At 35.7% G+C, this 13,806-nt stretch overlaps 1 protein-coding gene across 2 annotated transcripts in view; it reads left to right on the forward strand.

Annotated features, from left to right (window-relative positions):
* Diaph3 (diaphanous related formin 3) overlaps positions 1-13,806 on the forward strand; it is a 462,609-nt gene that overhangs the window by 131,144 nt on the left and 317,659 nt on the right. For both annotated transcript variants that reach the window (XM_063232700.1, XM_063232701.1), the window contains 2 exons: positions 2,654-2,790; positions 4,849-4,954. In XM_063232700.1, coding sequence (XP_063088770.1) covers positions 2,654-2,790; positions 4,849-4,954 — 243 coding nt within the window. The remainder of the gene's footprint in view (positions 1-2,653; positions 2,791-4,848; positions 4,955-13,806) is intronic.

Below are 13,806 nucleotides of genomic sequence, written 5' to 3' on the forward strand. Positions count from 1 at the left end.
AACATGTGAAAGTTTTAATCAAAGCTCTCCTCCCTACACCTCTGAAGACTGGTTGATATTTTTCCTAAACTTTATTTGATTATATCTGTAAATACAAAATTTGTTATTTAATATATTTCTGAGAGTTTATTGATTAATGAAAATACAGAGTTTCAGAGAAAAAAATGTGAAACCTTATTTGGTTCTAATAATTGTCACTAATATGAATAAATTTGGTAACATTACATGATTGTTTTTATAACAAATTGGACTGTTTTTAAATGGATAAAGATTTTAAATTCTTAGGAGGAAGAAAATAAAAAGATGAAAAGGTAATTTATTTAAATTTAAAGACAGCTAAACAGAGAATTCGTTTTAGTCATTTGACTTTTTTGTGTGTGTTGACCCACAACAAGGGTGGGTGCCTTATTCCTGAAGCCAGCCTGTTACTGAAATTCTCTTTATTACTAGGATAAAATCATGATAGTTTGTGACCACCATTATTCTTACAATGTAGTCTTACATGTTGGTTATCAACTTCAGTGGCTGGAAATTCCATCTATTAGGTAACAATAGGCATCTTGTAGAATAAAGAGGAAGAAGCTGGCCTTGGTTCTTAGGTTAGCATGGGCCAGTTATCATATTCCTCTGAGTGGGTCCTTGATATTCAGGAAAGATACATCGTTAAACCTTCCAAAATTTTTCATACCTCTCTGACCTGTAATGGCCTTCATTGAAAGCACTGAAATGCTAGTACTGGTAAGCTATTTCTCAAGCTATTTCTTTAGTAGTAGTAAAATTAACAATTTTATTTGTTGCTTCTTTTATAAATAATTAAGTAGGTGTAATCTTATACAAGTAGATAACAATTCTGTGATTAGTAATACTCAGAAGTACTAACCTGGCTCATTGCAGTTTTAAAGTGAGTATTACATATTTGTACATGAGCAAAATCAGAGGATCCTCCCTGTGGTGGGATTTTGTGTTCACCAACTCTGATGGTTAAAATCATGAAATCAGAGAATGCTCTTTTATTCCCCACACCATATAATTTAGATCCACAGGGCTTGGCAGATAAGGTGGGTAGTTCAATTTGGAGAAGATGGTTACGTGAATTGAATGGCTGTAGAAACCATGTAATACTGATACAGGGGACACTTAAACAGTACCTAATAAGCTACTAACAGTTCATTGGAATGATTACTGAGACACATTCTGGCTTTGGACTTTATGCCTGGTTTTTCATTCTCTAGTTCCAGCTGTGGAACATCCAGGACATCATGAAAGTGAGCATTTCTTGACAAGATTGGTGATCTCTATGTAACACCTTCCCCCATAACCAATGAGACAGAAAAGTCAGTCCTGCACAAGGCCCTTTACCTGCCTTCCTTCACTGTATCAGTGTTCATTTGATAGAGATTTAGAACAAATGCAGGGGTTAGGGATATAGCTCAGTGGCACAGCACCTGCCTGGCAAGTGAGGTCATAAGTTCCTGGTTCCACATATATGTAGTGCTTCAGCACAATGAAACATTTTCTTTACCAAAAGTGTCATATGCATATTAGATAGGACAGTTAGACTAATTAGATTTCACAATAATGAAAGCATTTGAGTCTGAGCATATTACAGATTTGACTTTGGTTCTTCTATGTACCCCTACTTTTGAGCTTCATCTTGCACATTTATAACTGGAATTGGAGCCCCTTTTTAGTGCTGAGTGACACCAATTTTTCCTCTTCAGAAAGTCACCTGAAATGCATCAGAGGCAAATAGTATTGTTTATTGCTTCTGGTCATCCTTTGTATTTTGATATTTCCATACATTGTTAGTAAATCCAAGTGACATATCCTTGGATGTAGCTTCCTGGAAGAAGTCAAGGAATTTTAGCACGCGCATGCGCGCGCACAAGAGACACAGAAAGAATTGAAATTACAACTGCATTGTTTTCCTGAACATAAATACCATTCTAATTTGAATGCATATACTCGTTATGTCATTTTCTACCTGGTATCTTTCCAAATACCTTTTACCTTTGCCTAGTCATAAACTAAGTGCTAATATCTAGATCTGTACTGTGCAATATGTTTGTCAAATACGGCTTTGAAATGTGTTTAGTCTGAATTGAAATGTGCTACATAAGCACAACTGGATTTTAATTCTTAGGAAGCAAAAAGTGAAATATCTCATCAATGAAATGTTTTTGCATTGTTTCCTACTGAAATGATACTGTTTTAGGTACATTGAATTAATTTTCTTGAAAATAAGTTTTTATCTCTTTATTGAAAAAATAACATAATTACACACAATGACAATTTATATTATGTTTCTCTTTTATAGTACTGATCTGTTTACTTGTGGTTTTATAGCTTTCTTAACAACTTTCTTTTCCAGGGAAAAGATCCTCATGGCTTCTCTTTTAATATCTGCTGTTTGTTTTGTGTGTTTCTGATGAAAAATTCCATGGATTCTCTATGGGGTACTTTGATAGAGTCCCATAGTTTTTGACATAAATACTTATGTGAATTTTTCAGGGTGCTACAAACTATATTTTTAGACTTTAGTAGGTATAAAAATGTGTTATCTTCTAAATTTTTGAATAACTGAATTTCCTCTAGGATGTTATTTTTTTCCACTAACTGCTAATATTCAATTTCTGTTTCCAAAATATGATAGTATGGCTTGGAAAGAATTATGAGTGAAGAGAGGAGTCTTTCCTTATTAGCCAAAGCCATGGATCCTATGCACCCCAGTATGATGACAGATGTGGTTAAACTCCTCTCTGCAGTGTGCATTGTAGGGGAGGAAAGCATGTAAGTGTTTTCATTGTTTCTATAGGTAAAGAATAATTTTTGAAAATTTGATTTATTTAATGCCATCTATTTCTACTTTAGAATTTAAATAAATTTGAAATACTCTTAAGCAGCGGATTTAGGTTTTTACTGCTGAATAGAAATGTTTAATAATTATTTGTCATAATAGGTATGTAAGTTATGGGATACAGTGTTTCTGTGAAAAAATGATTTCTTCGTATTTATTTTAAACTGCTATTTTAAATTCAAACCTAAAATGAAAGTTTCAAATGAAAATTGAAAAATACATGAATGCATTCTTTTTAATCTAATTTTTTCAGATAGGCTTAAATTAAACCAGGGGTGTTGTGTATCTCCTTATAAAATGCAGCAATACCATTTGAAAAAAATTTGTAAGGCAGATTTAGCGATTTACATATGCAATAGTATTTTAGTGGTTGAATATACAAAGTTTTTGGTCATAAAGTACACACTGAAGCTTTAAAAACCTTAAACACATTTGTTAGTACCATAACTCGGACTATTATACATATTAAAGACTATCGTATATTTTTAAATTTTTATAAAATGATTGTGGTTCTGATTATAAGGAAGCATTTAAAATGTCTCTTAGAAAAGATATGACTGTGAAAACTGAGTAAACAACAGAACAAAACTCTCAGGCAGCTGTCGGTAGACACCTGCTAGGTGGGACCTCTTACATTCATTGGAAAATAGCCTTGGAAAGGCCCAGCTGGAGCAGGTAGGCTTGAGTTGGCTTAGTGGGACCTTACCCTGGTGGCAGTCAGAGGCACCACCAGAGGCACCACCAAGCCTGGCTTTGTGTCCCCAGCATGCACCTATAGTGGACCTAGAGAAGGCCTTTAACTAACCCAACTGGAGTCTCAGGCAGGGAAGTCGGGCATCGGGTGTTAGGGATTTTCTTTCCTAATAGCAAAGGCCGTATGAATGTTGTTGCGCAGGTCTCCGAGCTGACCTGTGTCAGGTATGTGTGCATGTGCACTGGTGTCCCTGGTGTTTCCAGCCTCTCCTCCTTCCCTCCTCCACCATCCTTTTCTCCCAGTGCCTCCTTCCCCTGCTTCCCTTCCCTTCGCTCTCCCTTTGACTCATGCTTGTTTTTCCCACCCTTCCCCTTTTTTTTTGCTCTTTCTTATCCATCTTTCCCTTTATCTTTCTTTAAGCATTTTACCCCTTTACTGTTTTCTCCTCCTCACTCTTCCTCCGTATCATTGTTTTGTGACTTTAGAATTTATATCAAAATGATGTAACATTTACGACTACATGCCTTCATCCAAAAACTAAGCCTTTATAATAGACCCACAACTATTCTTCAGAAGAGAAGGAAAATCTAATGTTTGCATAATTATTACAGTTTACATTTGTATCTTAGTACTTTGCTACTGTGTATTTTCACTGCTGCACCATCTCCAATTTGAGAGGCATTAGAGTATATTGCTTAAGAGCATTTTAGTGCTTGCTGCATGATCTGTCAAATCCTTGCTCCACTGTATAGTAGATGCAAGACTGAATAAGTTGTTTAACCTTTTTCTTTCTTAGTTTCCAAATCTATAATATGGATAAATAATAGCAGCTACCTCATATAATTATTATATACATTGAAATTCCTATAGGCTGACTTTGGATACAACAATGTATTATATGTTTAAAAAATTTAAGAATTTCAAATGTTTGCATCATAAAGAAATTATGAATGTTTGAGGAGGTATGCTTACCTTGATTTTAATATTATGTAATGTATACATGTATTGGGACATCACATAGCACCCTAAAAATATGTACAATTTGTTTCAATTAAAAATAAAAAAATTTAATGGTTAATATAGTGCCTATTGATTAAGTGTGATGTATGTTTTCCAGCACCCTCATACAGTATTGTCAGGAATAAATGAGCTAAAACATATAGCAGTGCTTGATATTTGGCATATATTCTGTAAGCTTCTTCTAGAATATTATTGTCATCTTGACTCCTTTAGCAGGGTAAAAATAATATATTATGGCTACTTGCAATTTAACTAATGGACTCAAAATTTGTAATAGCCTTGAAGAAGTGTTAGAAGCTTTAACTTCAGCTGGGGAAGAAAGACACATCGATAGGTTTTCGTCTATCGTACAAGGACTTCGGCACAATTCAGTTCAACTGCAGGTAAGTTTTATAAGATTTGTTCTTATTGCTATAATATTTTTTGTAAGTGATCAATGATTGGGTTATATGTAAACATTGGAAATTGCATGCCATTTTATTTTATAACTTTTTCATGAATATGTACAATTAAAATTTATTATTACATCATCATTCTTATAAATGCATTTTGGCAAAGTTCTAGGATTATTTCCTTCAGTTTCTTTTCTAGCAGTAAAATAGCTAGATTTTCTTCCTTAGGTTTCTTTTCTGGCAGTAAAATAAACATATTCCTATGAATTATTTATTCAGTAAGCCTCATAATTATAACTTTAAAGCAGTTTTGCCCATTATATAAGTTATGACCTTTCATTGTTTAATTTTTCATAAATGAAACATTGAGTTTCCATTAGTAACAGTGAAATAAAAGGTTATAGATGTTTTAAAATGTTTCCCCCCAAAAAATATGTTTTAGACTTAGTCATTTTACTTTCTAAGCCGCATAATTAATATTCACTCTGTTTCTGCTTTAAAAAAGTAGACATGCAGTTTTTATCGGTGTGATTATTGGAATGATCAAAACGGAGTGTCTTTTAAGAAAAAGTTGGCTAAGATTTCCCCCCTTTGGTGTTTGGAAGTTCATTTGGCCTGGTTGTGACCTCTCCTTTGGGACTTTCAAAAAAGAATCCTCTGGTGATTCTAATGAGCAGCAAAGTCTGGAAACTAGTGCATTCATAGATATGAAGTAAATTTGTTTTATATGTACAAGTTTTTATGCGTAAAGACTTATTATTTTCAATTTAAAAAAAAACTATATTCCTTGTCATTTAATTGTTTCTAGCTGTAATAGGAAAAGAATAGCTAAATATTAAAATGTGTAAATATTAAGTGAAAATAAGAATTAAAAGAGATGACAGGTGAAGAGAATCGAGGCGTGTGAGTACCTGTGAAACTGATGAACTCAAGATGCGTCCCACGCTGGTGTCTTGAGTGGTCAGTCAGGAGCCCTGCTGCTGGGTGTTTCTTTGGCCAGGACCCAGGATGGAAGATCTGAACATACGGTTGGCATTGCATGGAGGCTGTGGGAAGAGCCCTCTTCACGCATTCTGGGCTTCAAAGGGCTGGGGAGTTGGTGGCTCCAATGTGTTCTCTGCATCTGACACCTGCAGGTTTTTGGGGGGCCAGATGGAGTTTTTGAATTCATAAACCATTACCACACATTCCCTGTAGCCTACTACTTTTTCTGTCTCTTGCCTTGTATCTTTTTCTGACTCCCCTATCTTTCTCTCCTTTTTACCACTTCTCTTTTCTTCTCCCTTTTGTCTAGTGGGCCATTTGTATTTGACGCTTTTATCATTTCCATTTTCTTTTGGCCTAGGCTTCTTACTCAGCACAAGATTAAGGTATTAAGATGTAACAGATGTGTAGGATTAGTCACAACTAAGTTTAGAACATTTTTATTGTCCTCAATAGAAGGCCCTCACCCCTGTTATGGTTCATGTTCAGATGGTCTCCCTCCCCCCACCCCCCAGCCACATACAATTATGGATGTGGCCAAATCTAGCGTCTGTGATTGGTTCATCCTCTAGTACTCCAATTGGTGGTATGACTGCTATACCCACCCAGGGGTGGAGCCAGCATACAGTGTAACCATGGGAAGAAAGCCTATCTTTTTCTGTTTTGCTGTTGCGCTTGCTGTATGTAGCTGCTATAAACTGCTGCCCCTCAGCCATGTCATTTTGGAGCCAACTGAGTATGGACTGAAACCTCCAACCTGTAAGAAATAAACCTTCCCTTCCCTAACTTTGGGTATCAAGTATTTTGTCTCAACATCGAAAGGAAATAACCAAGACACTCCTTAGCTGAGGCCTTCAATTCCTCCATTCTTTGTAGATCTATTCCCTGACTCACCCATCTTTTGTCTCTGAAGATTGCCATGTTTTAGATATTTCAGTTAAATACTACTTGCTAATACAGTGTTTTCTTAGTAACTAATTAGATTGTCAGGGATGGTTAGTGATGTTGGTAATTTTTTGATATCTTATAGATACTATAATAAACTTCTTGATATATTTATTAAAGCCAGTTTTTATTAAGAAGGGACTATGGTAACATCATTTAGATTCATTTTTAAGAATTACATATTAGTTTGATTATGATTATGATAGAATCCATATTTTCTCTTTTTTGAAATAGTAAGAAAATGAAAAATGAGTCCCGGAAATAATTTAAACTTAGACTTTTCAGCAAAGAAAATATAAATATCAGACTTTAGATAAGTGTACATTATTTTCTTTTCTCAAATATGAGAATTTTCAGATGTAGGCAACCCATCTGCTCTAGACTGTTTATGCATAAAGTAGTATTAGGGCTTTCCACAATTCCTGGCAGGCCCAGGGAATCTGTGGGTAACATGCAGCCCTGGATGATGCAGGGGAAGAAATGCTACTATGTCCTTGTTCTGTTCGGATGAAAATACCATTCTAAACGTGCTCTGGCCAGCATCTGAAACACTAGGGCGTAGAGACCTTCTGCCTCATCTAACCTGTACTGTACTGTCCTTATGTGTGTGACTGTCTAGGTGTTAGTGTCCCCTTGAAGAAGACTGGAATATGTGTTGATTAACCAGTGTGCAGTTTCTGTCACTGTAATTTTCTCTCTTTGTTTGGGTCTGTCTTCTCCTTTTTCTTTGTGTCGTCTCTTGTCAGATCCATAGTCTGCAAGAATATAAAAAGTACTGTCGAGTTTCCAAAGAGTCTGTCGAAACGCTTGCTGTTGGTTATGGGGATGATTGAATTGTAGTTATTTTTGTTAAGAAAGGCATCAAAGTATGACAATTCTAGAATTTTTGGGTGGATGTTTGGCTTTCTTTTCTGCATATTTCTTTTACCCTGCAGTGACCTCCTGCTGCATCTTTTTCCTCACCTAGTCCCCTTGGATTTGTGCCAAGGAATACAAAGAACGGGAAGGAATGGTCTGAGGTTTTCCACTACTTGGGAGCTAATATGTCAACTTGCCACACTTTTGTGGGTGCTGCCAGATATAAACTCTTGTGACCAAAACCAAAAAGCTAGCGTGATGGTATAAACCTGGAATCCCAGTACTCTGAGGGGCTGGGGCAAGATTATTGCAAGTTTGAACCGGCAACTTGGCAACTTAGCAACTTGGCTCATGTGCCGACAGGTATATGTTCAAGTTGCCTCACGGAGTATTTAATGAAGGCTTCTCACACATTTCCTCCCACCTTTTCTAGTAGTATGACTCCCCGTACAGGGATAAGTGCCTGTATAATGAACGTAGTGTATCAGCGTTCCTTCATGGAAGCTCCCTAGAATAACCAAGGGTGACCTATGTTTGAAATGATTGCCATAGTTGCCTGAAACCTGCCCGATGTGTTCATCCTGTTTCCCTAAACACTTAAACATCTCTTCTGATCATCTGTAAAGTGTAAGTCAGAATATTTTTTCAGGGGAATGATATATCTGCTTTTCATGTAAGATGTAAAAGGCTTGAAAGTGCTCGTGATACTCTTGAAAGTGTTGTTTATCCTTGTTGAAATACCTAAGTTGGTGCCTTTATTATGTTAGGGCTATACTGGGAAATAGGGCTTTCAGCATGGCCTTCTAACTGGCTGATAAACTTCATGATTCTTAGTTCCAAAAATTGTTGAACCTAATGTTTCATTTCGGAAGGCAGTCTGAAGACAATTTAATCCGGTTTTTTTTGTCTGTGTCATTCATGCACTCCATAGAAAGACTGACCTACAGATGGCAGACTGTGCTATAGGATAGGAACTTAAAGCTTCTAAAACCCGAGTTTCTTGTAATAAACTAAATGTGCCTACCCTTTGCAAAGGGTGGCATTATCTTTATTGTGGTGGGCCAGGACCCTTTGCTCTGGAGGTGAACATTGTCTTTATCTTCCAAGGTTGAATGTAGAATGAATGAAATAGAACCTTCATTAATTTTGGTTTACCTGGTATAAGAATATTTTCCCTGCATTACTTTCTAAAGGGAAAGCATGTTTTCCATAGTTTCTGAATCCAGAGAGGAGGAGGAATTCTGTTACAGGTCAAGTCTGAATAAGGGGCGATACAAGGAAGCTTGTTTTCTAGAGGGGTGAAATCAGTATCTTTGATACTTTGATGGTAATCTGTAGCATCTTCAGTCTCTGAGCTTGCTCACTTAAAATATATCTAAATCCTTTATTTTACTACTTCGAGGTTTCTAAAAACCCGATTTAGTACATTTTTTAGATACTGATAATTTACTGGCTGTATGTTGTGCTTCTGTCAACCTCTTCTATTTTGTAGTGAACATTTAAATCTTGCAATTTCTTGATGCTCATTAAAACAGTTATTTTCTCTTTAGTATTTTTGTGGTAAAATATCATAATATACAATTGAGTATATGAAGCATTTTTCAGTACATAATTCATTGAGATTAAATACGAAGTTTTCTACAAGCATCATAACTTATAAGACTTAACTGTAGTGATAGCATTGATGCATCATGGGCAAGAGATGCTAGATGATGAATACTTTTTTAAGGATTCTATGATAGATAATTCTTTTTACTTTGGAATACATTTTCCAAAGAAGTAAAAACAACTATATAATCCAAGCCTTTGGTATCTCTAGCATTTTTACTAAAGGAAAAGTGCTCCACACTTTATTAGCTGTCAGACATGCACATGTTCTAACATGTCTCATCATAGCATGTAAAAGTGCAGAGGTGGTCATATATAAACAATAAAGATAAGTGGAAGCCTTGTGTTAAACACTTACAAATGTTTTAAAATATATTGACATTTCAGTGGTAATATTCATGAATCAGAAATTTGAAAATGATGCTGCTGTTGAAACTTGCTTATGGATTGAGGCTGTAACGTCAAGCATTAGAGTTGATGCGCAAGGGCTTAGGGGAAGTAAGGGAATCTGGAGAGGGGAAACCGGAGGGCTGTTAAACTCAGCACAGAGCTGACCCGAGGTGAAAAGAGGAGGAGGGAAGGAAGGTGAAGGCAAGTGTCTCAGGCCGCCCTGCAGTTCTGGGACAGGGTGGCAAAGCCGCTGGGCTATCTTTGATTCAAAGTCCTGTCTTTGTGGGAACAGGTCTCATCCCGTATACTTGGTGCATTCACAAGCCAGCACTTGGAGCTATCGTAAAAGACTGACAGTTCCGTTCTCATGGCTGCTGCAAAACCAGTTAAATCTTTCCTAAAAAAAGCAAAAAAAAAAAACTAAACAAAACCCTGTAGAACTCTTTAGTCTCTGGGTTTCATTCAGTTTAATTGTGGAGTAGGTGTTAGAAAGTTTGGCTGGATCTTGTTTTACTGTGTCTCAGAGTGGGAACAGTGACCAGGATTTTTAGATTTTGAGAACTTAGGTTCATTAAAGTATCAAAAACCAAAATCTTTTTTGACTTGTAATTATTCTACGTTGAAATCTGCTATTAGGCAATAACTAATAAATATTGAGCTCATCCTGAAACAAAGCAAAGGTCAAGTGCCTTTCTAGAGACTATCAAGTTTATTTTCTTTCACTTGATTTTGTTTCCCCTAACCCCTTCACTTGACAAAACTCCTGTTTTATTTCACCCAAGATCATAATCCTTGATTTACTGTTGTGTCTCCTCCACTCTGCTACTCCAAATCACTGTTAACTAGTTATTTCCAATTTCAAACAAATTATTTTCGCATGAAATGAAGGACAAAATAAAGGACAGAGTTTTAGTAGAGGATCTATTTTTAGCACTAGAGTTGAAATATCCCAGAAAGATGCAGTGATGAGTTTAATTTCTCTGTTTTGACTGCTGTTCTTACTGTGGTTTGCATCAGAAGGATGATTTAACTATGAATCAGCTAAAGTATCAAACTATAAAATGGATCAGTGAATAATATGCTACTATGCTAATATTCAAAAACAATAAAGTAATATTCTAATTTGAGCTCATACTATCGTATTGAGTACATCTATGGATAAAATAGTGGCTCATATTACCCAAAATTTACTGCCAGTTTTGTCAGTCTACATAATAGTTATCTTTGTTAATGCTATGATCCACCACTCGCTAGATAAAAAGAACTCATGTCTCAAAGGCAAGTGTTAAGTCTTCTAATTAACCAATTACTTATTCAGTGACTACTGTGCCCTGGGTTATACCAGCTGTTGGAACTACAAAGATGAATGAAAGACCTTCCTACCCTGAAGAAGATTATACTCAGGAATTTAAAGTTATTGCATATTTGATATTAAAGTTACAACACTTGTGGCCATGGGTAAAGCTCATTGGCACAGTGCAAGCTCAAGGTCCTGAATTCAATTCCTGGTACAAAAAAAAAAAAAAAAAAAAAAAAAAAAAAAATTTTACAACACTAGAAGCTTCAACAAAATTCATAGGAAGATACAGAAGAAATGAATGATGTCTTAGAGGAAGTATGTGAAAAATATTTTAGAAAAATAAAAGTTTGTTCTTTGGCATTCCTGTTCGTGTGACTTACAGCCATTTGAGTATTGCAATCCATTTTTTTGAGACTATAAGTGGGTCATATGTACTTTTCAAGCTCTGACTTTATCTCTTACTGTATCTATCATTTATAGAACATTGAACTGGGAATATACATAGAATCACAGAACTTTGCATCTGCTGACATACTTTACTGTTTCTGTATTTGTCTACATTATGTAGTCTGTTTAGCTTTTACTATGAATTATGAATTAATGCATTTATATAGAATTTTTAAATCTTTAGAGTTTATTTACACTGGAGGCAAAATGTTTCTCTCTAAGCATCATTTACTCTTCTTAACTTGATAATGTGAAATTTGATTGCATGAAGAGAGACAGATGATTTCTGCTATGAGGCAAGGAAGATGAATAGCAGTCTAACTCTATCTTCTAGTCTCAGATAATAATTATTTACAGTATGGTAGAATTCCTATTTAGATATTTTACCGGTACTTATTTTCAATCTGGATTTAACTAGTGCAGCTTGTATGTTTTTCCAGTGTAGCATAGTGTCTTTTTTACTTATAAAAACATCTACCTACATCTAGGATCAACATGATGACCCACAAGTGACCTTTTGCTCTTTGTTAAACTAACTTGTAAACTCCTTTAGCACAAACATATAGAAAGCAGCCATTCTGACAGCATTTGCAAATATTGGAACAGATCATAGAGAGAGATTCAGGCATCACCATATTTCAGAGTTCCTTGAATTTTATGTTTAAGTTTGTCCAAAATGGTCGGGCATGAAATGCACCCCCCATATTTACTTGCAGAAGTATAATAGACAGCAGCATATTATATACTAGCGAGAGTTTCAGTGATATAAATTCATATATGAGGAAATCTGCAAGGGCAGAAAGCTGCTGTGCTGGTTAAATGATGTAGATTGTGGCATGTTCCTCTGTCTTGCTGTTAATCTCTTGCTACTTCTAATGATTTTTTTTTTTTTGATCATTTACTTTGTACATAACGTTGTCTTTGACTGCTGGCTCTATCCCTATATTGATTATCCTTGAGTTTTTTGTTGATAGTTCATCTACTTTACTGTCACTTGTTAGTTAGTCTTTACCTTCTAGTTTATGACATCGCTGACATTGGTACCACTGGTTGTAATTACATTTTTGGCTGTTCACTTTCTTGGTCTTAGTTTCTCTGGGCTTTGCTGAGCTCAGTTCTTGTACTGCATCTTCAGCCTGCTGCTGCCCTTAAGGAAATCCTCAACTATCCTGACTCCTAGCCTGAACACATGCTCACCACCCCTCTAGGTGGAAGTCACAGTGTTGAAGCTCCCTTTTCTCATGCAGCCACCCTTTTTAATAAATGAGATTAGAGTCACCATGTTAATTTGTAGCAAGTATTCACTTTCCAAAATATTAGAGATACGGTTGCTAACATCGAGAGGTAAGTGTTTTTACATAGACTTGTTTAAACAAAACGTCAAGGAACAATATTTCTAATGTGTAAAGTTTGGAACAAAGAGGAGACACTTGAGGAGCCAAATTGAGTTCTTTTATTTACTGATTGCGCATGTGAGAAGGCAAGTGTTTGGCTGCTTTAACAGAATGTCCCTTTGTAGGAACTGTTGTTATCAGAGTGTCCATAACGAATGCAGTGGTAACTGAAGGGTCTTTAATTTATTTGATTACTTTTGACACAGTTGATGGTTCTATATTGAGACTTTTCCTTTTTCTAAGATGCCAAAATCGCTTTTCTTTTCCTTGTTTCACACTAAGTGCTTTTGATTTTTGTTTCTCCAGTAAATAAATAAATTGAAACCTACAACTGAAACACTACAAAGTTCTCTTTGCTTGATATCCCCTAAGTGACTCCAGTAGAGAGCTTGGTTTTTACATACTGATGTGGAAGTCTCTAATTTGGACTAAGCTCTCCATCTTAAAGTCATTTGTTTGTTTGTTTGTTTGATTTGGATCACAGAGTAGGTGTTTCCAACTTCAGATCTCCAGACTAAAGTATTCATGTTTCTTGTCCAACCTTTTTTATTCCTGGAGTCTTTTCCATTTCAATACATGGCATTTTGGTCTTTTGAATTGTCCAGCCCCTAAACCTTTGAACTAGTCTTGTCTGTTCTATTTTGTCTCACAGGCATCTGTTCATAAGTGTATTTCTAGCAACAAGAGTAATGTCTGATCAGTGGTAGGTACCAGTAAATAAACCAAAAGAATGATTTGTGCAACTTAATAACTAGGTGACCTACAGTCTGATTCAGAAAGATACAAGCTTTAGTTAACTTAGGATTCTTCAAGGCAAGCAGAATTCTCTGCTGATTCACCCTTATCTGTTTCAGAATGGAGGTAGCTTTTCTCTTGTTACCAAAATGATTTCTGTACATAATTTAAATTCATAAACA

The sequence above is a fragment of the Cavia porcellus genome, unplaced genomic scaffold (genome assembly GCF_034190915.1).
Source record: "Cavia porcellus strain 051 isolate PalLab524CR breed Dunkin Hartley unplaced genomic scaffold, mCavPor4.1 scaffold_21, whole genome shotgun sequence".
Taxonomy (NCBI): Eukaryota; Metazoa; Chordata; class Mammalia; order Rodentia; family Caviidae; genus Cavia; species Cavia porcellus.